Genomic DNA, 27,705 nt, shown 5'->3' on the forward strand with positions numbered 1-27,705 from the left:
AGAAACCTGAATTCTTTGTTCGTAAGCCATACACAGTGCAGACTACAGCAACAGCAGCAATCTGTTTCCCCAGGAATTGCAAACAAGCTTAACCCTGAGTTGGAAAGACCATACTCTGGAGAGGCAAAAGGAAATTCAATATCTGAGCTAAATGTGTTCTGACTTCCTTGGAAGAAAGCCTGCCAACTGCACAAAGTTATGATGATGATGTGATGAGGACCCATCGTCCACTGAGGCCTCCATGAGGCAATGACGTTCACGGAGGACTGCAAAATATGCAGTCCCACAGGGCGGGAGGTATGGAGGTAGGCAGTAGGCCTTTATTATTCTTACCCTGCTATACTTGCATGCCTTGGAGAGCTTCAAGGTAAAACTTTTGATGTCCCTTTTACAATGATCTGTTTCTTTATGTATTTTGAAATATCTGGTTCCAATGGTACTAAAAATTTGCTGTGACTGAGAACTTTTCCAATGCAAAGTACTTGTTAAAATACAACACGTGTCCAGGCCAGACTAGACCAGGCTTGAATAAAGATTGTACTATTCTCCAAATTATATTGAAAGTTTGGCAATTTTCTTGAGCTTACAAAGTAACTTTCCATTGAAGTCTAATTACAGGCTTAAAAGTAGAAAGGCTTTCCTGTTATATAAAAAATAATAGTGACCTTTACTAGGTCCAGTCTGTAGTTTTGAAGCCTGATATTCAGGGACGTGTTGCTATTTGGCTCTTTTTTTCCCCCTTCTCTTTTCAGCAAGTAATTCTAAAAGACAGTGTCATCTTTTCCAACCCCTTTTCTGAGCAATGCCATTTGTGTTTGTCAGCCCAAGCTTCATCCCAGTCTGATAAATGTTCACGCTGGTCTATTTGTTACCTTTCTATGTGCTGCATTTTTGTCTCCCTTAGTGTGGGTCTGTTTTCATTCTTACGGTATGCTGTTTGGCCCTAGCTGATGTTTGTCTTCCCCAGCTGGAGGTGGATGCCACATACTACTACTACTCAATCTTTTCTGTTTGAGGGAATTTTGCTACAGTACCAAGCAGGTGGCATTTTCTGATAAAGCAAAGGTACTCTCTCTTTTCTTGCTATCAACATAGTCCTCACAGTAAGGCATTTGGAGTCTGAGAGTGGAAAGTTGCTTCTTATTTATTCGCCTATTTCAAATAGCCTTAATGCAGCTACCTGTGTTGTCAATCTGTTAAATTCAGTGAAAGCTCTGGATTCCCAGTGCTGCTGGAACGTAGGTTCCTACCCCAAAGCTGTGTTTGAAGTCTTTATGTCAACTATTTTGCACCTCAGTTTATACATTATGAAACTGGATGTAATGCTATCTGAACAACAGTGTCATCGGACAGAAGAACGTGCATTTGCAATGTATTCGTAGTATTTGTGAGTCTTCTGTCAGAAGATTAGATGGGGAAAAGTTATGGGGGGAATGGTGTGCGTTGCTGCTTTTAGTCATTACTCTCACATATTTTCCTAATGGCTGTTTTTTGCTCAGGAGCTGACGGATTTAATTTGTTCTGTAGTTTGTGGAACACAGGTGCAGCCCTGAGAAGTGATAAATGCCTTTCTTGAGCGCTTCCATTAGCTTCAGCTTCTCGCAGGACTGGGCCTACAGTTTATTACTGATAACCCAGATACATTGTTTGTTGATCTCCTACTTGTAGGAGATGTTCTGTGAAAAACTATCTTCTTTGATTCCAGCAGTCTTCACAAAATTCTTTCTGTTGAAGTTTAGTTTATTATTTTAGGGTTTTCCACTACAAGTGAGATTTATACTGCACAGCGGTGCCAAATCAGGGCAAGAGCTTAAAGCCTTTAGTACAAAATATTTTCTACAAGTGCTTGATACACCAGATAAATTCAATCGAAAACAGCTATTCAAATCTTCCTAGAGCAAATACCAGGCAGATTTTTCAAGGAAGGCTTGTGTATGTGCTTTATTTTTACTTTTATTCATGTTTTCCTCATCTTTCTTTCCTTAGCTTATAAACAAGAAAGGCCTAAAATTGTACTTTTGTCGATCTGATAGACTTTTCTGTTTGGATCCATATATTCCTTATAGCTCTTGGGAAAGTAGTCAAAAGCAAAATTCTTCATATTGATTATAGGAACTCAATAATTAGACTAGCTCTTTCTGACATAATAAGGCTAGGCAGGTACTTCTTTATTTGGAACCTTAGATTCAGATCTTGAATTCGTTATACTGGCAAATAAACTACTTTCTTATAGTACCATAAAGCTTTTCCACTACTGACAGGGAAAAAAACAGGGGCAAAAAGGCAGGTGAGAAGGACAGAAGAAGAAGACTGATATTTTCTTCTTAAAGAATTCATAAATGCTGGTGTAAGTCTTATCCAACGTGAGGTATGTAAAATATTAGAGATGTTCCTTCTCTATCAAGTTTCATTTTTGCTTCAATAAATAGTCTAGATATGTTTTAGGAATCCTCTATCCTAAAGGTAGCTGTGACTTGGAACAACTCAATCTCAGGAATCTCTGTAGAGCTGCTGCTTACAAGAGAAATACATGGTCTGATTTTCCAAACAAAGGGTGTGAGATCATTATTAAAGTCATTCCTTTTCTCCTATCTTTGTATGCTTGTGTGTGATTTTGTAAAAATGAGCTAACACCATTAGAGGTTAGTGTCTTCCCATTATTTATGGGCTGTTACAATGATTTACTGTTTGTATTGCAGCAGCACCGAGAGCTCAAGATTCCCATACGCTGGGCACCATGCAGACAGCGAGTGAAGTTGGCTCCTGCAGGGAGGACTTGCTGTTTGTTGGCTTCAGCCCTGCCTGGGGAGGAGTTGGCCTTGCTCCTGAAGCTCTCCAAAGGGATGCAGGTTTGTGTTGTCACTGTTCTTGAAGCAGTCTGGTTTCTTCGTATTCCTCACTTGCCTGTAGTCTGTCAGGTTAACCTAACTACATGGGTTAGCCCAGGGGGGTGTTTGTGTGCATTAATCCTAAAACCATGCTGAGAAAAAGAGGGTTGAAGAGTACATTGCTTTGTGTCCTTCCAGTGGTGGTACTCCTGTCTGATTTTGATTTGAGCAGGTGAAAGACTCGATAGCCCATTAGCAAGCATTTGACCTACTATGTTCCCCATTTCCCTTTCCAGCTTTGACGCTTAATATAATTTATGTGGCAATTACATTTCAGTTGTAACTCAGTTCCTGGTTTTGTTCTTTTTACAGAAATTAGTACCGAAAGGCATCGTGCTGATAGAGGGCTTGGAATAACCACCAAGCTATTTGTCTGTTTAACATACAATTTTCAAAGACAGCATTTTAATGAGTGGGAGAACACAACTGGGCTAACTGTACTTTAGAAGCTCATCTCTGGTTTTCAGACTCATTGAATTTCAGGCTGTAACATCAATGCTGAGTGATACCACTAAAGAACTGTGAAATGGAGAGCTACCCTGTTCCCCCCTCCTCATTCCCCCTGCAAAATAAAAAGCAGGGGAGAAAAACAATGCTACTCTGACTTATTTATCTTTATCCAGTTCCTCTGTCAGTAAGGGGATAAAGCGAAAAATTCAGAACAAAGTAACTTAAAAAAATCAAAGGATTAAACCCCTATGTATGTGATCCTGATGAATTGGATGATTCAGAAGATGTTAACCAGAGCAACAGCTGTAATGGAAGGAGAGCCTGTAACAAACAGGTTTTCTGATTTATCGGGGTAATCAAGCATAGAAGTGGGCAGGCACTGGGTGGTACAGAATACCAACATTTTTTTGTGCTGCCTGGGAGATATATTTGAACCTTTAGGGAAGAATTGCCCCCCCACCCCCCCTTAATTCCACTGCATATTTTTTTTCTTCTTTTCCTGAAAGTGTAAGTAGGGCACAAGCATTTCTTTGAATCTCATTTTTAAACTTGTTTTAAATCTTCCTCAACTTAAAATGGTTATTGCTTGTTTATTGCTGTTAGTAATGTAACGACCTTGCAGGAGACTAATCCTGCTTCGGGAGAACTCCATTCCCTAACATAAGGGAGGAGGCAATATGTGCAATATGTGAGGGGAAATGGGCAAATAGAAATCTGGATATGCTGGGCTGCTTAGAGAAATGCAACAAATACCCTCTGCTGTTTTCAATGTAGTTTGGTTTAGTAGCAATTAACGGTCTTTGGATTGAAAACTTTTTAAAAGAAATCCCTAAAATAACTCTTAAAAACCACCTTTAATGGCATTTTCCTTTCCTGCTAGTGCTACGTCCCAGTCTCTCTTTTATGTGTAAAATCAACAGGAACACGATGCAGACCAAGTTTAACATGACTCGACTGTGCCCGTGTTCTTAACAATCTATGTTCAGTGTGGTGGGACCGAGGTTTTCACCAAATTTTGTCTCTTATAGTACACGTTACATTTTAAGATGCTTTGCAAGTTTAATGCAGGGAGCGTTCCCTGCAGTACAGGCTTGATGCTCCCTGAAATCCCTCAAGCAGTATACCTGCTGAAAAATGCCACATCTTGGTATTTATTGGACTGGGATTTTTTTCATGCAGAGCTGTTTCCTTCTTGAGATCAAATTCATGAAGAGAAGCCCTACCTTGGCTGGGCAAGACTAGTGATTCCAGTGATTTTGAGCTTACAGAGGTCTGGTTGCATCACCTATTTGTTCCTCTTCATTATTGCTGGCTATTTTGCCAACAGCACAAAGTGTTCATTTCAGTTTCCCGTGTGGTAATGGCAGCCTCTTTCACATGGCCATAGCACCTTCCGAAGCTCCCTCTGTGCAACATCAGCCATAAGTAATCAGCATATATAAATTCCAGCCACTTGGGACTGGAAGGAAGAAAGCACTGAATTACCTCTCCCCAACTCTTGTTTTCACCAGTATTGCTGTATTTTCTTAAGATCTTTCTTAGTAGCACGTTTGTCTGTTGTATGTTTGTTAAGAAAATAATTTTTGTTTGCTTGTTGCAAGGAGGAAAGTTCACTGCACGCATGTGATATTTGTTTGGTTTCCTGATGTGGTTCCTGAAGCCAGAGTGCAAAAATGTTGATACAGCCTCTTGAGATGATTATCATAGGGAAGTAGTCTTTTCTATTGTGTGTGCATGCAGTTGCCCAGACTTACTTTTTTATGGTTATTATGCATCCCTTAGAGCAGGGGTTTAGTGATAATATTCTTTGTTGCATTTTTCTTTTTTTTTCTTGTCTTTTTTTTTTTTTTTAAATAAGATGCATGGTGTTGTGGTAAATAATTTCTCTGCAAGTGTTTGAGTGAAGCTGTTCCCTAGTTGTGAGTTTAATACTGTTTCTATTCCCTAACTGGATGCGAGTTCAAAACCTTTGTCTGTTCTTAGCTTTCACTACTTGCTAGTTCTGCTGCTGGATTTGCTGCAGTTACTGTGTGAGATGAATTTTTCTGTGCCTGGGAGCCCAGTCACAGTCTGAGAATCCATTCTACTAGGCAGAATCCAGTATCTGCCTAAATGAGAAACCTCTTAAAAATAATGTTGGAATAGTATCACAGGGCATCCAAACAAGAAAAAGAAATTAAAAACAAATGAAGAAAGCAGACTGCCTTTTGTGCCTTCAGGTGCAGTAAATCTGGGCTTTCATAAATATTTTCCCTGAGTTTGTGATTTCATAGCTGAGTGCCTCCCAACAGAACCACCTCTTTGCCAGTTTTTTACCAGCCCCAAGCTACTGCTCTCTCCCCTCAGCCTACCTAAAATTCTCTGCTTCCAGCACCCTCAAGTCAAAGCCCCTGACACTCGTGTGGTTGCCTGCCTGGTTACAGCTGCTGCCTCCCTTCTTCCCTCTTGGTAGCTCCAGCTCTTGCCCTCTCCTTGGCCATCCTGGTCAACCGAGTCCACCTGTTTGTTCTCCTCTCACTGCAGAAAGCAGTTCCCCATCTTCTGGGGCATTGCTCTGGTAACAATTTAGCAATTAGCTCTGGTAGCGATTTAAGAAAACCTGGACGCCAGCTGGGACTTCCAAGGAAGAAAAATAAGATGTGTCTGAGAGAAAACAGGTGCACCCCAGGGCTGGGATCGGTGAGCTCTAACAATACATCTGATGAGGCAGCAAAAATATTTTGGGTAACCTTAAGAAAAGCTGTCTCCTGCACTACATTATCATTACTAATGGCACATTCCTGGTTTCAGTAACTATATCAAGGGTGTTTATTTTAGGGAGAAAGGGCACAGTTTATTTTGCACAGAAGGTGTTTGGGAATGTTTGTCATGATGTGTCAGTGACAATTCAAAAGACCTGGTGTTGCCCTCTTTGCAAATCACTGTTTGACTCCCTTGGATCCCATTGCTTTAAGTTCTTGGTATTGAAGACGTCTCCCCCAGTGAAATGTTGATAATATTTTTAACAAAAAGAGCTTTCGTGTTATTGATATCTCCAATAAACTGAGCTCCAAAAGCATGTTTTAACCTGTGTATTTTGTAAACACGACATGAAAAATTCACAGAGAATTTCTGTTACATCCTGAGGCAACTGGGAGTCTTTTCCAAAGTGAAGGCAGGGGAGCTACATGGTGTATGAGGAAGAGAGCGTGAACAAAGAGAAGCCCAGATGGGAACGTACAAGCAACTGAACTGGCAATTAGTCGGTCTCGTGCATCCGGCAAAAGCTATTTATTCTACTGTGGCTTCAAGACAGGCTGCCTGGTGGAGACACAGGGTATGCTGCCAGAAAGTTCTGTGCAGGTTCAGGGACTTCACCTTCCTAAACAGCACAAGGTTTCGCTGATGTTGACTCTTGCTAGCACAGATACACCAGTCCCTGGAGTCCCACCAGTGTAACAGTGTCAGCTGTAGGATGTGCATTTTCCATGCCCTGAGCTGACCTTGGGTGTGCAAAACTCTGGCAAAGCTTTACAGTGTAGACATGGCCTGAGGCAGATGGAATTTGCCAAATGTAGTGTTTAATGAGACAGCCAAGTGAGCATTATACACAGTGAGTTCAGTAATGCCCCTAAGGGCTGGGGTCCTCAGAATGTGCTGTGTTGGAGCAAAAGGAGCGACGGTGGAGCCGTGTAGGCCCAGCGCAGAGCCAGGCAAGGGGCATATGGTGCTTCGGAAGAGAGCTGTTGGAGCTCTCATACGATCTGGTATGTGATATTTGTTATAAACAGGGTTATTCTGAAAAGTGTATTTACAGGTTTGAACAGGTTTCATCTCAAGTCCTGAAGTACAAGTTTCAAAGTAGTTGCACATTATTGTGTTCCCCTAAAATGTTGTGATACCGTTGTCACAAATTCTGTACCTCACTGTGTCAGTTAACCTGCATGCCTGCGCACAAGGGAAAGTGTCATGTCATACAAACACATGGTTCAGACATGCCTATTGCCCTGTGATCCTCAACATATCTGCAATTGGAAACATCAAGAAAATATTAACAGGAGGATTTCTAAAGCGTTCTGAAGGACAAGAGGGGTTCTTGTGGGAGGGCTTTTTCTTACTCTCTTTTTTAAAGGCAAATCCTTTTACATTATCTCCTAGAAAAGCTGCTCACCAATCTCACCATTTGTGGATGAGGACCACAACCCATTCATCTGTGCATGAGGGAAGGCATGGGGTAAGGAATTCCTGTGTTTTGCACCTGCTGGCAGATGCAGCACCTTTTAAATGCTTTAGAAAATGAGACTACATTACTTTTTCTCACATTTCTAGATAAAGTTTTCTGTTTTCACAGAGCATTTTGCTCTTTTAGGCTGATTTAGTCACAGATTAAAAACTATTAGAAACACGTTTTGAGAGACCTGGTTGGGCATTAGACCACACCCAGCAAGTTATGTCTTTTGCTGGCATAAGTTTAAATTGCAAGGAGAACCTAATGAGAGTGCTAAGAGTTGCAATTCTAAAAATGGAACTCTGTGAGCAAAATCTCCTTGTGCTTAAGGGAAATTAGGTCTACTTTATTGAGGAGGTAAGAAAATAAACATTATTATTGCTTGGTTCAGAAATGCTTTTAATTCAGCACAGTAATCTCTGTTAGAAAGGCATTTAGAGCTCACCTGCCTGAGAGTAGCTTGCTTTTGGACACTTGTCTTTAGATTGTAAGGTATAAGAAACTACTGCTATTTGTTTTGTAGAATTTGGATCTGTTTGTGAGATGACACTCACAATGTTGAGATGACATCATGATACAAATGTAAGTTCACATCAGATGGCAGCTCTGGAGGACGGTAGCACAGCACTGCAATAGGCTAAGGTATATGCTAAGAGGGGAAAAAGAGTGAAGTTTGAAGCGTGGCATGTTTGGTTCCCCCTTCTCCCATTTCTGCTCTGTGAGCACAACCTAAAACAGATCCCCTGCTTGTAAGGAGGTCACACAGTTTATTTCTGTCATGCTCACGTGGTCTTGTCAATAACAGGGGAGCATGAATCAGAAGCTTTTTTTAAAACCAAAATACATGGTGTCACTTTGTGTTATGATAGCATCCAAGGACCAGTTAGGATCAGGGCTTCATCTGTTGCAAGCTGAATCTGTTATGAGATGAACACATTGTGTTGATCCACTGAAAAAAATCCAACCCAAGATGCAACAGAGGAATGCAACAAGCCGTAGGAGGGGAAGAGAGGGTAAAGGAGCTGAAGTGATGGGTGGTCTGCACAATGCTAGAAAGGAGACAAAAGGCTATATGCTAAAAACTGTCACTTAGAACTATATAGGCAAGTAACTGAAAGATAAGACTTGGAACAGGGGAAAAGACCTTTGTTTAACTAAACACTAAAGACATCTGAAAGATCTTGAGTTGATGTGGGGCTGGGGTGGGAGGAGGCAGGACAGGCAGGTGAGCAGATTAATGGCATTGTTGCAGCTTGCCCACACAATGTTTGGGATTTTTATTTCCTCAGTTGCATTTATTTGGTGGGGTATTGTTGATACAAGCTTGGTCTAGAAACATAAAACCAAGTCATTTGAAAAGGTCTGGCTTTAGGAGAAATGTATTCCTGTGTGCTCCCACTGTTTTTCAGGGCTGGTGACCGATGCGTGAAAGTTTGATTGACAAGGGAGGCAAGTGCAAAACAAATTGGAGAAGAAATGAAGAAACTCCTCATGCTGAGGATGTAAGATGGGGAGCAGAGTAAATGAAGCTAGATTATTACATAGTCCAAAAATATTCCTCTTTGTCACATCTTCTACTTATTGAAGGCAATAGTATGTTCTCCAGGCTATTAAATGAAAAATAAGAGATAAAATATCAGAAAGGCAACTGAGTTATCTGTGGATGGATGCTACTGCCATCTCTTGAAGAAAAAATGGATGCTTAATGAGAATTATAAAAATTATAAGACTCTGGCTAACCACAGTCTCCTTTAACCTGAGCACTTCTGCTGGAACAAGAGCATGACATTCAAAATCTTCCTGTCTCCTGGAAAATCTGTGGAGTCGGAGGCAGTATCTTGGAAACCTTGGTTAGGTATGTAGTATTCAGCAGTTTCACAGATGAGCTTCCAGGAAACCTTTACAGATTTTGCAATAAAAATAGCATTCATATATGACTTTGTTTATGGTGGGGCCCTACAGTGAATTGTTTGGGTTTTGTCTGTAAAATTTCTAGCCAGTTGGTCTTGCTAAGAACAAGTGTAAGTTGGAGCAGTATGGCATTTAAACCCTGTGAGAAGAAAGTAATATTTGAAGGGAAATCATATTGTGGGCCCAGCAAGTTTGACATTGACTGCTGCCAGAGTTTTAAATATTATTGAGTTCAACAAACTTTTCCATCAAATTCCAGAATCATCTGGAACATTCCCTTTTACGTGAAATAAATGCTTGTGAGCTGCCAGGTGATTAACAATGTTTGCTGAGATGTGAACAACGGAGGGTGCCTCAGGAGACTCTGCTTTGTTTTGCTACTGTAATTTCCAGTAAAGATTTGGTCAAGACTTGAAACTCTCAGATGATGTATTTTGCAGCTTTAAGTTAAAATTCAGACCTGCCAAAAGGTTCTTGATTGCTGGCTTCTCAGACTGAAACCACCTAATTTTTCCATTGTGGTTTGTATATCTAGTTATAGATGACCATTTTATCTCTCTTGCTTCAGAAAAGACAAACACCGTATCACTTCCTAAGTGAGGGGAAAAAAAAACACACCACCTAGTAAAATATTAGTAAGATTTTTCAAAGAATTACAAATTAATCAGATATTGTACAAATAAACACTGAGAGTCTAGGCTGTAGTGAAAAGATTTACACCCTAACAGAGATGAGCCATTGGTTACATTTCAAGGAAAGGGTCGATGTGGAGAAATTAATGGTTTTGGGGAGAAATCTAAATTGAGAGGGCATTTGGCGGGCAAAATGAAAAACTAATCAAGCATAAAGAGCAGCAGAAGCTTGGACACAAAATAAACAAAAGAAGCAGCAAACTTAAGGAGGAAGAAATAGAAAGAGCATAGAATTTAGAAGTGAAAATGAAAACACGGATGCCTTGAAACCTCTAAGGGATATATTAAGGATTGATAGTTAATAGGGTGATGTTCTTAGCAATTTCTTGCAGATGCAAGTTACTGTGAAGAGACTAAGTATTATTTTCAAACCGTGAGCCATGTGTAATGCCAATGCAGCACCTGCTAATTTTGTTAATGCAAGGGGATACTTAGATAGCATTGGGTCTTCAGCATTTTAAACTATGCCTCCCTCGCTGTTCCTGTTCGTGCAGTTCTGCAGAAATTGCAGTGGTCCTGTGGGCACAGTCAACAAGTGTGCCTGCAGTGGTTTAGCTGGCAGTGTATTGGGTCCACCAAGCATCTGAGACGTTGCAGTGGAACTTTTTTGATTTCAATATTGATTATACCATACTCTCAAAATCCCTTGGAAATGCTTCTGAATATAGGCATGTTCTACTTTCATGGAATAAATGGGCATGGGAGGCAGTGGGAAACCTAGTTTTAAACATGACAGGAGGGTGATCTGCAACAGTCTTTGTTTTGCTGACCATGTTTTGCAAAATCTTTGTTTTGCAGGACCATGATATCCCTGATAAATATATATATATGTGTGTGAGAGTGCACTTGCATCACATATACATTGATATATTTATAGCGAAACTATAATGGAAACAGCACAAATGTGGTAACTAATGACTAGCGTACTCCACAGTCTTCTTCCAGGTAAGAAACCGTAATTTATGCATCTCCATTGTGCATATGTGTGTATTCCTTATATTTGTGTAATACCCAGAATGGACTTTTTCATGGTTGTGAGCTGTGTTTTTTAGGTCCTTAAACGAATTAGACTGTAAAGTGGGAGTTTTAAAAGTTTTAAAGCGTAAATAGTAAGTGGGAGTTTTGTTTTCTTGGGAGGAAACTTTTATAATTCTTTTATTTTTCCAGTATGGTTCTTTTGTTTTGTATGTTACAAAAAAAACACACACACAAATGGTCTTGCAAAGTGTGAGCAGAGATGACTTTGTTGGTTTCTGTAAGAAACAGAATGTGAACAAACAAAAACCTCTGCATAGGTAGTTGAATAGAAAACTTATTAAAAGAACTATTTTAGCTATGATTTTTGAAAATGTGAAAAAATAGGGCAATACTTGGATTTTCAAAATTAAGTTAGTACAATTAGTTAAATCTGTTTGTCACTTTTACCTTTTCAGAGCTGAAATCCAATTAAATGTATTTAAGCAGTATTTGCAGAAAAGATGCGTTTGGAGCAGAAAAGCATCAGATGCATTTTAACATTGCTGCTTTCTAAGCTGTATAAATGCAGGTTGAGGAAGTAAATGATGACTGATACTAGCAATTTCAAGTAGCCTTCCTTCTTTGTGTTGCCCTTCAGCTGGAGACAGTATTATTTTTCATTAACTATGAGGAGTATGAATTACCTTTCCCTAACTGAAATACATGTGTGTGACACAGCATTGGCACAGTAAATGCACATTTGCATGTCAGTTGTGCACCAAATAAGAGTAATTCTTCTGAGGGATGTTAAGATATGACCTCATTCTGACACTGCCCCTAGATTATTTGTGTCATAGTACTTAGCAACCTGTGAAGAAAGGTGAGAAGGCAGCAAAAAGTCTGACAGTCTCTCTTCTCACACTAGTTTGGAGGTTCCCCATGTAAAGCAGATCACATCTGCAGGAAACTTTCTGGGATGAAGAACCTCAGGTAGAATGTGCTTTTTATTATTTCTTTATTGGATTTATATATTCAAGAAGATAGTTACTATAAGGAGACCTTAAAAAAATTACTTTGGAAAGAAAACTGAGTTTGCTTGAAAAATAATGACAACATATTTTAGGAAAGGACAAAATCCTAAAATTATGCTGAAATGCTGCAATGCCAAATAACCTCGCAGAACAGTCGTGGACAGCAGCCAAAGGGACATGAAAGTCAGATAAATCAGGGAAGCATCTCAGATGGATTGTCCATGAGAAAAGCCAGTTCAGTTTTGCGAGTCAGCAAGCCGCATAATGCTTGGAGCAGCTTTCATTACATAACCTGTGCAACTGACACTGTAGTCTCTTGGGCGAGAGCCAGCATGGGGGGAGCTATGTAATAATCTTGCACCGGCGGGAGAAGGAGGAGGTGCACCAGTTGACCTAGGAGGCATTTCCCCTACGCGTCAGAAAGCACGGACAAGCCACGGGGAGCACTAGGCCACCAAGTAGCCTCCTGTCCAGTTAGTGGCTCACCTTCAGTTTTTAAGTGTCTCATGGAAGTGCTGAGGAAAAGCAAATGTAAATGTTATGTCTTAGGGATATCAGCCCCTGTCCGAATATAAGAAACTGCCTTTCAGTGACAGCTTTGAGGGGCTCCTAGTTCAAAGGGTTTCAGAGATGTGGAGAGGGAGCTATGCACATGGCCATCTTCCTCTCTATCAGTCACCCCTTGTTGATGGCAGATAATTAAGGAAAAACATCCCTCCTAAGCAGTTCTTAGAGGACAGAATATTAGCGTGGGAGGGCACAGCTACAAGGTGACAGATACTTCTTCAAATGACAGAAAAATTTTTCTGTGGAGGCTGAAAGTGTCGAAGTAGAGAGAGCTTTTGCTTGTGTCTCAGACCTTCTGATGCAAGTGGCTATTTCAGTGCCTGATAAAACACTCAGGAAGAAAATCACAGTTTTAAGGCTTTATTTTAGAGCGTTTTTTGCTCTTTGTAAGTGTAGTGATCTTATTGTGGTTTTATCTTTTGTGATTAAAGGACTACTGGCAGATATCTTGGGACTAAAATGTGGGGTAGACTTTGCTTTTTGTTTTGCTTTTTACAGAGCCTGGAATGAGTGGGAATATCTGTGAGTTGGAAAATATATCCACAAGACCACTGGCAACTGCAGATTTTGGTTTAAACATGACCCTGCTGTATTTAGTGTCAGAGCTAAAAAGCGAACCTGGTGCAAACAGAAGGTGACACAGAAAACTACAATTTGGCTTCCCCAAAACAGCAAATGCCAAAAATAAGCAAGATCCTAAATGCAAAAAGTGAATGCTTAAAATAGCTTAATCACAATTTTTATTGTTAAGGACCTAGCTCTGAAACTACACTGCTTGCTGCAGTGGCGTCTTACATACCTACACACTAGAAAGCAGCTCTATAAAATTAATTCCTTGCTAAAGCAACATACGCTCCAAGATTTTGGTATTTTTCTGATTTATTTCTCTCACCTGTCTTTGCATAAGCTCTCTGTTGACAATATTGAAATGTTTTCTAATCTGTTACTGGCGCATAGTAGCGAGGGGAAGGATGAGGAAAAGAGTTGGCATAAATAGCTCTTAACAAGTTGGTATGTATTTCTTTTTTATATCTCAGCCAGGGCTTTGTCAGAGTGGAGGAGCTGAGATAGGTTAATACTCAGACAGGCTGCTGAAGTTCCAGTCTGGTTTTCTAATTCAGAAGAGCAACTGGATGACATAAATGGTAGGAATAATTGTAAATTCTATGTGAAAAAAAAAAAAAAAAGAAAGAAAGAAAATGGAAGGGAATCCTTGAAACTGTAAGAAAAGGTCTAAAGGAGTCCTTTAAAAAGAAAAACAGCTTCAAAAAATTTTATAGTCCCAGTGTGAGTGTTTTGCTTATATTTCAATAAATATTTTATCTCACTGATGTGGCCTTTAAACTTACGTTATGGCATTTACTTGCCATCTAGTTCCAATCAAGCAAATCAAAAAGGCTGAAGGGTAATCAGTGAGCTGCCCTTGAAAAAGTACAGTCATGCTTTCTACAAGCAGACTGGACAAAGCCAACAAGAAAAGACTAATTACTTATTTAGTTTCAGAATTTGTGATGTTGTGAGGTTTTGAGATTGTAAGAAAACAAAGAAAACAAAATACTATTATTATTTTTTGTATTTAAAAACTACAAATATGACAGGCTATCTAGGTCCTGTCCTGTGACCGTGTTGTGTGAGCTGCTGGGTTTCTTCATCTGCAGAGCACCCCTATGCATGTTTGGCCCTGGAAGCATTAGCCTGAGGAGGACTGTCCTGCTCTGCAACACAATGGTGTTGCCCCTTTGTTCCCCATGGTGCGTGAAATGCATATTTGACTGGGTTAGGGGCAAGGTCTGCTGTGTTCATCTACTTTAGTTCCCTTCCATTCTGATCGACAGTTGAAAGGATACATATTTGATCTGTAGCAAAAAAATGTTTAGTCTTTTCAGAGCCCTCCTCATCTCTGGGAAGCCTTTATGGGAAAAAATAACAGATGAGGGAAGATGATGACGATACAGGTTTGGGGAAAATATTGGTCCTAACATGTTTCTTTCATTTTCTTTCTCTTCTTAATTTACTTCTTTTATTTTATTTTTTCCATGTGCGGTTTGAATGGAGAGAAACACAGGAGACTTAAAAAGAAATCTTTAGCCAGAGTGTCTGCTCCCTCACCACAGACTCTTAGAAGGTTCTCTTCCCTCATCCCTAAAAGTAAAGGTGATCTTAGTTTATCTTGCTTCTCAGCTAGCAGAAAGCCATCTCAATATTTGAAAAGCACCAAGTTTGTTTGAAAAACATGAGTCTTGCAAAGGATTACATTGGAAGAGGGGCTAAATGAGCTGGGAATGGGGGAGAATTCTGAGGACTCTTAACTGGCAGAAGGAAAAGATAGGTAGGGAAGGAAGAAGCTTCCCTGCCTCCTGAAATGTCACATACCTAGAACTGGTCCTATGTAAACTATTAGAGCTCCCGAGTACTGGCATTTATACTGTTCTTAAAGTGAGACCTAAGGATGGAAAACTGATCATCTGAGTTATTTTGGGTTTTTTTATTATGTTCAGGGATTAATTTGGATGACAACAATGGTGTTTTTAGTGCAACAAGTAGAATTTAAAAAAGCAGTCTGGCAGAAGATCTGAGAAGCAGAAGGTGAAAATAAATAAAATGGAGCAGTGAAGAATGCAGAAAGAAACAGAAAGCGTTCAAAGGCATGTAAACGTGATGAAGGCTGGAGCCAAATTCATGTGCAAACATCTAAGGTAGAAATCCTCTTCCCTCTTTTTTCCCTTCCCCTGACAATGTGCATATACAGCCCCTACCCCCTCCTGCGTTTACTCTCATGACAGAATTTAAGTGATGGACCAGAGGAAAAAGGACGCAGATGTGACTACGTGGGAAGTAGCTTTGCCACTCACTTGTGGATGGGAACCACATCATCTTGTGTAGTTTGTGGGAGGGGGATTTATTCTTTTAGCATTTTGAGAAAGACTTATGATTCTACCTGGATTTATGTACAATAGCTTTCCTGTCTGTACTCTTTATCTTTCTTTGAGAGCTCTCTGACTAAGTTATTTTCCTCCTGGGATGTATAAAGTATACTCTCACCTTCACTGGGATAAGAGACTCTTGAATACAAAGGCCTCTGCTGAAGAGCGCTTGCAAATATTGTCCATTCCCATCAAATTTCACCTGGAGCTCATCTGTAGGGCCTAACTTTGGTTGGGTCATGTGGTAGGGCATTAGAAACTCAAACTGGTATTGCTATATGCTGAGATCCTTGTTATAGGAAGTTTGCACCAAACCTAGTAAGCTATTTAAGCTTATGTTTAATTGTAATGATTTTTCAGTCATCTCACTGAAGTCAGTGGTGTAACGCCGGAGCTTAAAGCTGAAATCATGCTGAAGTGCTTTGCTGGCTTAATGCCCAAGCTGGCTTTCAGTGTGTTATAGGCAGCCTTTCCTGGGATGATGGTGAATTAGAATTGTGCTAAAGTGTTTCTAGCAAGATGAAAAATCACCTCCCATCTAAGGGTTTTATTGCTTTTTCCGCTTTCTATGAACTCAAAAATGAGGCCATTTGTATGAAAAATGGCACTTGAGAATATGAAGTTTCCAGAAGAAATAGGGATTCCTTTTCTCACAGGAGTTGAATGGATGGTGCACAGTCTGTTTTGAAGAAAAACATGATACTGTCTCTGGAAATGGTGCTCCTATGTGAAGCTTTGGACCTGCAAAATTGACTAAATTCTGTGAACTAATTCTAAATTAAATTTACCTTAGTGCTCTGATCCTGTACTGATGTCTGCCCGAAGCCACTGTGATAGGGCTTCAGAGATGCCTGTGGGTCTGCATGTCTGGGACTATTTGCTGATAGGTGTCTGTGTACATTGGGGTGATGTTGTATGTTTTGTTCTCAGAGTCTGTTAACAGTTGTCTTTGAAATTTCAGAAGAACTGCTTAGTGAGCCCATCCAAAATCCTGCTCCTGATGAACAGAGGGCTGGTGTTTGCAGAACAAGAAAGTAAGTCGTGGTCAATGATTAAACAGATTCTCCTCCTCTTTATTTCTGCAGACACATTTGCCCTGAGATAGGCAGGGTGCTCCTGAACAGCCATATTCTTCTGTAGTTTGTCATTGCATAGCGAGTAATTTGAAACCCTATAATTTGTTTAACGGCATTTCACTACTTAGCTTGCAGAATCTCTGTGAGAAATACTCCAGGTCCCTTGACCTTATTTTTTCAGATTTTTTTTTTAAACAGCACGTGTGGAATGTGTTTTATGTATTATATTTCCTCTGTGGATTCATCTTTGACATCCAATGTGTGAGCTTTCCTTATAATTAGTTCTGATCAGTACAGCTAGTTCTGGTACCGCTGTAGGTAGTTTGACTCGGTTTTCTAATTGGCAGTTGTGAAACACTTTCAGGGTGCAGTGTTGTTGCTGAGTGGGAAGGAGCAGAGTTCTGCCCCTAGCTGATTTTGTGTTGGAAGTCAGAGGATACCCATGCTATGCTCACTTTTCTGTGCTCATAGCAGGGCCATGAAATCTGTGATCAAATGTTTAGTGAATGCATTCAACACACAAATTTCCAGTTTGTACATTAGTTAGATAAATTTATGCCTCAGCTGGATGAGGTTTTATTCCTTGATTTGACAAGCACTCTCTTTACAAACATCTGTAAATTTAGTAATGCCAGTTGGATTTGATTGTTTCAAGTGGCAACTGAAGAGGAAAACAAAAGGAGCATTATAGCAATTAAATGTCAATGAGCAGACTCAATGAAATTGTAAATATTCCTGGATTTTGTGCATTATTTGCTTTTTGGGGGGGGGTTGGGAATGGTTGTTTTTTTTTGCGGGGGGGACATTAATTAGTCATGGAAAAAAATATAAAGCTGCAGGAGGAAAAAAACAGACAGCTCTGGAAATGGTGTGAAGTTTTTTCTTTAGCTTTGGTTGTACATTTTGCCTCTTCTTTGTTGCCAACATTTGCAGAAGTCTTGCCTGTTTTCAGGGAGGGGTATAAGGGCACTGGAGAAATGTTGACTATTTTATTTATGATTATCACAATGGCATTAAATATCGCAAAGTACTGTTCATGCTGGTATCTGACTTTAGTGGCATTGATGCCAAGGGCAGAAACATCAGCAAGGGCAGAGAACACAGGCTGCATTTTGGAAGCCTCTTTGGCCAGGCAACCTGTTGCACATGGGCTCAGAGCCTCTTCCCTGCGCACCCCAGCTCCTGGTGCTACCCTTGCGCCGGGCACACCCTCTGTGTACATTCTGCACATTCCACAAGTGACTTTGCTTATATAATCCTCACTGCGCTACCTTCCTCTCCCCACATAGGTGAACTGCAGGCTGCCCTTGCTTAAAACAGCACTGCCGTCCTCGCCCACCATCCAGGCTTACTATACACAAGTCAGTCTTAATTTCTGCTTCTATTTGGCTTGTTTCTAATAGCTAAACCAAGAGTCTCAGCCTTGGGGAGTTTCTTTTCAGGGCAGAGCTAAGACAGTTGTCTAGCAGCTACAGAAGGCAAAGTGATTTTGTACGTTCCTGTGCTTTCTTGCATTGCAATCTTAAAAACTGTTCGCCCAGAAGAATGGGACAGCAGTCTCAGTCAGCAGTATTGATGATGGAAGGTTACAGGCTGAAGCCTGGCACATTTAAAGTAGTGCTATTAAAATAGATTTATCCAGGACATTAGTTCAGTTTTCAGCTGTTCTTGTGAGGTACTGGTGATTTCATAAGAATGAGCATTTTTGTATTTGGATTGCTTTACCAATGCTGTCAATAATTTGTCAGGAATGATTGGCAATAAATGATTTGCTGAAAATGTAATGACAATTTCAATGTTAATAACATCAATAAATATGGAATCTTCTATTCAGCAGCAGGTTGCATAAGCAAAGGAAGTTTTGTGTTCTAAAATTAGTTATTGTGCTTTACTAATTTAGGATTTTTAAATTTAAAATACAGTTTCCAAATATTTAAGTGTCACCTTTAAAACATCACCAGATTGAGCTCTAGACATCCCTGCTGGAACACACAGGACAGTTTTCATTTTCAGAGCTGCAGCAGAGCTGCATTTCTGGCTCCTCCTGCACTCAGTTGGAATTGTGGGCATGCAGGAACTTTTGGAATGAATTGTTAGTTGTTATTAATTTCTTTGGGAAACACAAACAGTATGACTCATTATTAACTCAGGTCTTGAAAAATGCTGTACTCTTTGTTCACAATAAAGATAGTACTGGGAAGCACTGCCTTCCAACATTGACTTTAAGTATAATTTGAGTAGCAGAATTGTGAATGGGGACTTCACTAATCTGCACAACCCTGGAAAGCAGTTAGCATGCACAAAAGAAAAAAACACAGGCGTTCAAAATAGTGTGCTTTGTGTATTTAATGAAACCACCAGAATATGTCTGAGTGACATAGGACATACATTATGGTGTCACCAGCTTAAAAGCAAGTCTTCCCAAGTTTCTTTGCATTAGTTCGTGATCTGGGGTTTTAATTTGATGTCATATATTTGATCATTATATCCTGTTTCTTTTAAAATTCTTGGCTAATTTACTTTCTTTTGCTGTAATTTCCATTTTCAAATTCTTTGATAAGTGTCAGCCAATGCCTTTTCAGACATTTCCTCTGTATATAACCCAGAGAGCTGCTTAATCATAAGTCATATGTGCGGCAATATGGTTTTATTATTATTCATGTCTTTCTAAAAGCCAAATCTTAACTTGAGAGCACAATAGCTGAGTCTTTGAAAAAAGGGCAAGTGCAGTAAGTCACTGTGGACCCAACAATTTCTTTAGCAACCTGTCCTAATAAAGGACTCTGTACAGTATTTTGCACTCCCACATTCTGTCACCTGTGTGTCTTTGGATCTGTCCTTTTGCTCTTTTGACAGTCTTTGCTGAGGCAAGCTCTGCATAGGAAATCTTCCCAATTCTTTGCTGGGTTTCTTCTTGGAAAGAGCAGTCTTCCTTTGGGAGAGACCTGTGTGCGACCGAGTCCCTCCTTTACAGTGTCTTCTTTGGAGGTGGCAGCATTCCCAGTACCTATCAGCACTGAGTGCCATAAGCACCGAATTTCACATCTATCTGCTTAGTGAGGAATATAAGTAGAAATCAAAACCAGTTGTGCGAATGTGTTCTGTAAGAAAGCTGAAAAGAAATGCCTCCTGCCTATATGTACTGTAACTCCTCTGTCTAGATACTTCCATTGATACATTCTGTTTGCTCGTTGTAAATCTAAATTGCTGTGTCTGAAGATATTTGCAACTAGATCATCTAGGATAAAGCTACTGAGAGAGAAAAAGAGGGAGAGAACATCTAGCACAGGAAATATTTTCTTGGAATGCAGAAAAAAAATGGAGAAATGAACTGAAAAGGGGCATTACGTTGTGCACTGTTAAACATTCCAAAAATAAACTGGGAACATAAAAGTATCTGATACATAGTCTTTTTTTTCTTTTCCTCTCTTCTTCTCAGACATGTGTACTCATAAAATTTAATGGAGTAGAATTGCCTGAAAGAACTGGACCATTTTTAATATACCTTTCTGTGGCTCCTTGGTACATATGTGAACAATTTTAATGAAAAAAAAAAAAGAGAAAGGTTGGTTCGTAGTGATTCTTAGACATCTCGTGGTTGATCATCTGTACCAGACAGATGGATTCGGTCACTGTAAGCCAAATAAATAAATTAGCACTATCTTTGAAATGTATAGCCACACTTGGCATCTGCAGTTACCATACTCCCTCCCCTCGGTTCAGATGCCTTCACCTATACTGCTGAACTGGCCTAACTTTATATTCTGTTTGGCCTTGAGTTAGAACAGAGGACCACCTGCATGAAAGAGATGTGAAATGTTATGCGTGCCTTTGTAATGGGATAGAGTACCAGAGTACCAAGTCTGCAAATATTTTACTGAGCAGGTCATGTATTAAGTAAAGCACTGAAAGGTAAAATGATAAATGATGAGGTCATCGTTTCAGAGCTGGTGTCCAGGTGGTGAAAAGCCAGAGGGCTGAGATTTAGAAAAAAGCAACTTCCTTTAAGCCTCACTGACTCGGTGTGTTGCTTTCATTGTGCAGGACTAAGCGGCACTGTCTCGGCTATGTTTTGGTCTGTTTGTATATGAAGCTGGCTGTTAAGCAAGAAGCTTGTAAAGGAAGGATATGGATGTGCTTTTGATTGTCACAATTCATCTTTTCAAGTGTCTCGTGGGCTCCAAAACTGCATAGTGTATAATGCTAGAATTTTACCTAGTCTAAGGTAAATATTTGTGAAATGCTTAAATTAGTTCTGCCGTACAAGGAGAACCATGGAGGCTGTATTTAGACATTCGCCCTCTCTTCTCTTCCTTCCCCCTAGTTTTTAACCCCCAGGCTGAGTATCAGGTAGCATCTGTGATCTCCACACTGACCCACGAGTTCCAGACTCACTGGGAGGAAACCCAGGAGAAAACTTTCCTGTCCTGTCCTGTCTTTCTGGGTTAACTTTGTCAGATCACTGATTGCAGAAGGATCTACTAACTGCAGGAGGAGATGAGGTGAAGGGTACCCGATGGATCAGGGTGTTCCATGCAACTTTGCCGTCACTTTGTTTGTAACATGATGTTAGTGTAACTCAGAAGGAAATTCTGTTTGATTTGAAATGGCCTCTCTCAGCTGTGACTGTTCCTGCAGTTCAGCGTGTGATCTAGGTGCCCGGGTGTGAACACATGCATTTAGACTGATGTGGGTAGCACAAAGGTATGGGGTGGAGGGCCTATCAGTCATTTTTCAAAGCACTCAAGCTTTGTGAACTATGCAGCGAGCTGCTTTATTCTCTTTCTTCTGCCTACGGCAGTGGAACATCAGTCAAGTATTTCCAGAGTGAAAGTCAGTTGTTTCCTGGTGGTCTAGAGGGCTGCAAGCGCTCACTAAAGGGTCAGCTCAAAGCCAGAACTGGTACAAAGGGAGAAATGAGATGAGGAGTGCAAGCCAGGGGAGAAAGCTGATCCTTTTGTGGTAGCAAGCTGCAAGCAGGTAGAACAGACAGTCTTGCAAGCTGGCATTATGTAAAGAGAGAGTTACAAGGAAAGAATTCAGGTTTGAATAATATGCATATGTAATTGCTGCCCCTAGGCTCCAGTCTTAGAAAAGAAATTGCACAGATCTTCAAGAACAGTAGCTTCCTTATTTCTCAGGGGCTGTTTCTGAGGGACAGAACTCACCTCCTTATATTATCCATCAGTTCCCTAATGGGATTCACATTTCAGCAATATCATTGCCTTCTTTCCCAAGTGAAAAGCTCATCACAGATTATGAGGCGCGAGTAGTGGCCTGTTGCTGTCTTACTGGCTGTGTGTATGACCTGGAAGCCACGAACTTGTTGCATAAAAGGTCCTGTAATGGAAATAAATTCTTCGGTGCCCCTGGCTAGGGCATGGCAGTGGGGAAGAGGTGAGAGGGTTCTGTGTCCAGCTCGGCTGTGCACTTGCTTGGTGCCAAGTCTTGAACTCTGTGTCCCTTCATTCCGTTTTGTGAGAGGAGAAAGTGAGTGCATACCTTGTAGGGGCTAATTAGTCTTTGAGCAAGAGAATCACACGATTACCCAAGTGAATTTTTCCCTCTCTCTCTGTTTGTAGGCACATAATAACACTTGGAAAGCACACAAGCGCTCATGGCCCAGCTCCGAGTGAGGCGACGTTGAAGCACAAAGTAGGCAAATCTGAAATTGTTTGGAGACTTTTCAGAGCTTCTTGTTATCTCGTTTGTGCATTTAATGATTATTGTGAGTACACGCATCAAGGGTTTTTGAGGTTTGGATGCTGGCAGCTGTTGGAGGGACAGGCCTACCTGCAGCGCAGGCACTCAGCTGCCAGATGCCTTGGTATGCCAGGGAAGGAGCTCTGCTAAATGGGGGACAAAGCTGGTGCATGAGCAGTGCAGAGGCCAGCAGCGTGTCTGCCCCCAGACACTTAATGCAAAGCAAAACGCACCGTTGGATGAAGACATCCAGAGAAGGCAGAGTGCTCCCTGCCTGGGAGGGAGTCCTTATGGCAGCAATCCTTTTCTGGAGAGGCAAGCCGTCTGTCAGAACAGCATCTTGAGCTCTCTGCTGAGCGAGGCAGGGGAAGGAGGATCTGAATCTATCAGTGGTAGGCGTTAAGGGTTGATAGCCTGGGTCATCGTGTGTGACCAGAACAGGCATTCTTATGTGGAATAGATGATATGCTCACTTAATGTGGTACAGCAGGAGTTTGAAAAGAGCTCAAGTACATTAAGGGTAGAAATATCACAGAAAACCAGGGAGACTTTGTGAGTTTAGTCACATAGGAGCTTTTGAAAATGATGTTGTCTCTGAATCTTTCAGCTAGTAAAACCGTTCAAAACAGAAAATTACTCTTCACACAGGGATGGTGGAAGCAGTGGGGTCCTGGGTGCCTGATGTGTACTTGGTGTGGGCTTCTCTCTTCTATTGTGCTTAGAGAAGCTGAGCAGCTGACAGGGTTAGCTCTGTTGTGACTGTTTGCCTGAAAGATCGTGAAATCAGCATAGGGTTCTCATACGTGTGTCATTAAGCCCAGTTCTAGCTAGAAAGAGAGACTAAATAATAAGGTTTGGAGTTATTTATCTGTCATTTGCTTTTATCACAACAAAATATGTAAGTATGAAACTGAGGGCTGCTTATCTCCTGTCCAAGGCACTGCTTTCTTCTGATTAATATGGCTAAAACAGTGAAGCATCAGGATGCAGCGTGATGAAGAAATGAAACCACAATAACTGTGCAAAATTTTTGATGAATTAAAAAAAAAAAAAAAAGTATGTAAAAAATATAAAGAGAAATCAATCCTTTCTTTCTGTCTTTCTCTTTCTGTCTTTCTTGGAATCCACCCTGAACCAGATGTTGGGAGTCTGTAGTTTAGTGTTTTTGGATCACTGCCCAGACTTTTACCTATCTTTTCAGCTATTTACACGGAGTTTATTTCTCCAGCTGTGCTTTCACTGATACTGTACAGTCACAGACCTGCTAAGTTGGGAGTCACTAATAGCGGGAGTTACTGTATTTTCATTGAGATGAACAGTGATGCAAAACATTAAATAGAAATCATTTTGTCTTTGCTCAAAGAGCAAGAGGATCAGGCTTAATGAAGGGTGTGAAGAAATCTGCTGTGGACAATGGTAACACAGAAGAAGGGAAGGGAGTGGCATAGGAATTTTCTTTCCAAGACCATCACAGAGAAGGAGCAGACAGCTGCTTCTGTGTATGGGAAAAGGTGCAGGGGAATGTTTTTTGTCTAAAACAGACTAAATTTCCTTTGTGTTGCTTGGCTTTAAGTCTGTCTTAGTTTTGATGGGTTCTGCCCTTACTACCTTTAATTTCCATTATATTTTCTTTCTATTTGTTTATTCATTATTATGACTTTTGCAGTTGGAATTTTAATCCATAAAGATTCAGTATGGAAGAAATAGAATATTGTTGGCGTAAATGTATGTATTCTTTGTGCTGTGAGCATAGAGAAGTTCTGTCATTTATCTCCTCTTTAAAGCACATATTGATAGCAAAATTACAAGTCTACACTTCAGTCCTCTGAAAAGCCATTAAATCTAGTCCATAGGCTTGCTCATACAGTTGCACTAAAAAATTTTGTGTTGGCATAACATTTTGCACACTTCTAAATTACAGCTTTCCAATTTGTAGTGGTCTCAGTTGTAAGGTTCAGACTGTAAGGAAGAGAAAATTCTCATCAGAAAGCTGGTAATCGCTCTCCTGAGTGAAGGGGCATAATTTTTAAAGGTGTCATGTGGCAGCCTGCCTAAGAGACTGATGCTTCAAGTTTGGTCCTGACTCTGAATTTAAGCCAGTACCCTAGAGGTTAAATATTCCATAGCCTGTTACCAATCCCTTGAGCTATCTAGTGTCTCCAGGTGCTAGTCTTTTACACAGATTCTTAGCAAAAGCAATTTCATTGGCACTAAGAATCGGCTAGTTCAGTTCAAGTGGGATTTTTTAATGAAGTCTCTCATACCAGTTGGGCCAAGAATCATCTGTTGGAAGGTGAGGCAAGTGAAGAAAGGCAAGGGGAAATGGAAGGCAGTTTTACAATGCTGTGTCTAGGAAGAGGTGGCAGAGAGGTGTGCCTCAGAATGCATGTGTGAGTCAGTGTGTCTGAGCTAAGAACAACCATTTTGTTACTAAGCTTGCTGAGTGACATGAGGTACTTGTTATTTCATAAACAGCATTAGCTATAAGCCTAACCATTTGAAACAATTCCTCCTGAACGTAATTTTTCAGTACAGCTGGCAGTGGTGGCTCTGTTCTCTTAGTGGAATGTACAGAATTGCCATTTTTGTCCCCAGCGAGGGGAGACAATAAAAATATGCAAAATTGAAGGCAAGCTAAGGATATCAAATATGACAGACTTTACAAAAATATAACTTTTCACTTCAGCATCTAGAGCCAGAAGGAGGTGAGCAAGAGATCGAGAACATATATGTTGTAACCCAGATTCATTTGTATTCCTAAGTTACTTGTGTTTTATCTTTAGAACTAAATTTTGATCCCAGAATTCCTTTTCTTCCATGCCATTGTCTACCAAAGACATTCTCTACAAGCACATCATGAACATTATGTTAGTGCTTTTTTAACATGTGAATTTTGATTCCTTTTATGATCCTTATCCTAACAATTTATAAACTTTGCCATGCTATCATATTTGAACATTAACACATTACCTGTTCCTTTTCTTAATTGTTGATTCCAACTACATTATAGGGAATTTGGAAATTTTTAAAGACCGAAAAATTGCACAGTTTATGTAAGAGATACATACTTTTATGGCCTGAGTATTCAAGTTTACACATCTTAAGTACAGAAAGATAGGTTTGTGCTAATGTGTTTGGCCACATCAGCCAAAGTGACTGTTCAGAGAACACTCTTTATACATGTAACTTAGGCAATTTGTTAATGCTCTGGTGCATTTTGAGCTTTTGAAGCCCTTGGCTCTTGAAGCCAACCCTTGGGCTTACCAGTTGGGTAGCTGCTATGTTGCTAACATGGCTCCTGTTAAAATGCAAAGGCTCTGGTTCTCCACTTACATTTTGATTGTGATTCAATCCTTATTTCTACAACTCGTATTTCACTGTTTTCTTCTCTCCAGTTTTTTTCCCATCCCAGCAGCCATCTGGTACTTTTTTCTGTCAGCCAAGTTTCTGTTCTTTACCTGGAGCCTTTCAAACAGAGACTCTAGAAGAGAGTGGATTAACAGTTGTCACTGGAAAATGAGTTTATTTCCAGCTGGAAAAGCTGTGAAATATATTCACACTATTCATTGATACGTTATACATTTCTTCTTGGACACTCTTATTTCTATTTGAAGGCAAATACCTGGGAATAGTTTTCCTCAGAGTTAAAAATCTGTGAGAAGAGCCTCAGTATCTTTAAAGTGAGTCGTCTGATTTTACTTGGTTGTATTATGCATGGGGTCTTAACATGACAAACATGTTCCTTTGCAGACAGGTATTTGTTATTAGCCAAAGGTGAGAGTCTCGTGAAAGGAAGACTTTACTGTGGGTCAGATTTAGTCCAACTGAAAGAGATTTGTGGGTATCCTGCTATGCTTACCTTTCTTTCTCTCTTTTCTGATATAGAAAAGAAAGCTCAAAGCTCATAAGGTTGTCTTTGCCCTGCATTATCTTTGTCCCTTCTATAATAAAAGTAGAAGCATGTAAATCATTTGAGAAGCAACCTATTCTCTTTTCTGTCCATGGTTTATTGTAAGTGTCCAAAGAATTTAATTTGCTTGTGTACTTTTAATTATTTCAAGAGCTGAAACGTCTAGGCTAGTAGTAAAAGTGTCACGAAATTACTGTAAGGTTGCATGAGTTTTGGCTGTAAATCTTACTCACCTTGACTAGATCTCATACTCTAATTCACTGGGGTATAAAATACCATTTACACTAGTTCTTAGTTCACTTAATCATAATTAAATGACTTCAGAGGGCAATAATTCCTAGAGACTCTTTCTTTGATGTGACACAACTAACAAACTGTGTTTGTAATGTGAAGGTGTTCTACTTCACTTTTACATTTGCCCTAGCCTTATGCAGCATATAATGTTCTCTTTAGGTATAGGCATATGCTCTTGTTACATGCACCATATGGGTCACAGATGTGGCTGACATGGCTACATGACATCTTTTTTAATTTCATTGCACTAAACCAAGGCTGTGCTTAGACCTTTTCATGATGCTTAGAAAGGGATTTCAGCTCAAAATCCTCATGGTTTTGTTTTTTTTTTCCACCTGAATGATGACCCAGGGGGACTTCTTTTTCTGCTATCAGGTTATATTGTGTTAATAAAAACCCTTATGAAAGTAATATTTTGCGGCTGCTGAATTCATTGTCACTGTACTAGTAGTTCCTTTTTTTTTTTTTAATTTCTGTGTATACCTAATATTTTGCTTGGCCTTGCTTTTCCTCTTCTGATACCAGCCAAAGGGTATTTTTTGGAAGGATAAGTGCCATCTGTAGATTCTCCATGAACTTAGAGTTTGAAATCCAGTTTTAAGGTTTGCAGCTACATTTTGATTGAAATGTAACTTAAGAAATACTTTTACTTGAAAAAACGTATTTGGAAATAGGGGTTTGTTGATATTCTGTTTTGTCATAGTATATGATGAACTGACTAGATTAACCGTTCTAAACTGCTAACACTTATGTACTAGCATGCACCAGCTCACTTTGGCCACGAGTTCTAAACAGAATGATGATAAATTGCTCTCGTGTAGCATTTTCTATCCAAGCACAGTAGCCTGTGAATACTGTTACCATGATAACCACTGTGGACCAAACTCAGGACTTTCATGTAAGGAGCACAGGCCTCTAGCTGTGAATGGGACATTTGGGCATCATCTCAATCAAAATATCTATCTGTCTAGCTAGCTAGCTAACTTAAAGCTCAGTGAACTGCCAGTTTTGTTGTGTCAGGTTGGAGGAACAGAAGTTATCTGAACAATAGTACTCATTGGGAAGTGAGTAAATATAATTTCCAGGGCAATGCAT

At 40.1% G+C, this 27,705-nt stretch overlaps 1 protein-coding gene across 1 annotated transcript in view; it reads left to right on the forward strand.

Annotated features, from left to right (window-relative positions):
- The window catches only part of LOC310880771 (uncharacterized protein), a 48,470-nt gene extending 22,133 nt beyond the window's left edge, over positions 1–26,337 (forward strand). The window contains exons 5-17 of the mRNA XM_083797069.1: positions 74–305; positions 2,700–2,849; positions 7,476–7,551; positions 8,069–8,187; positions 8,955–9,400; positions 10,947–11,093; positions 12,031–12,095; positions 13,741–13,848; positions 14,759–14,857; positions 15,202–15,399; positions 16,589–16,661; positions 22,286–22,358; positions 23,344–26,337. Coding sequence (XP_083653195.1) covers positions 74–92 — 19 coding nt within the window. The 3' untranslated portion in view covers positions 93–305; positions 2,700–2,849; positions 7,476–7,551; ... (8 more) ...; positions 22,286–22,358; positions 23,344–26,337. The remainder of the gene's footprint in view (positions 1–73; positions 306–2,699; positions 2,850–7,475; positions 7,552–8,068; positions 8,188–8,954; positions 9,401–10,946; positions 11,094–12,030; positions 12,096–13,740; positions 13,849–14,758; positions 14,858–15,201; positions 15,400–16,588; positions 16,662–22,285; positions 22,359–23,343) is intronic.
- Positions 26,338–27,705: the final 1,368 nt, after the last annotated feature.

This window comes from Anser anser (assembly GCF_964211835.1).
Source record: "Anser anser genome assembly, chromosome: 13".
Taxonomy (NCBI): Eukaryota; Metazoa; Chordata; class Aves; order Anseriformes; family Anatidae; genus Anser; species Anser anser.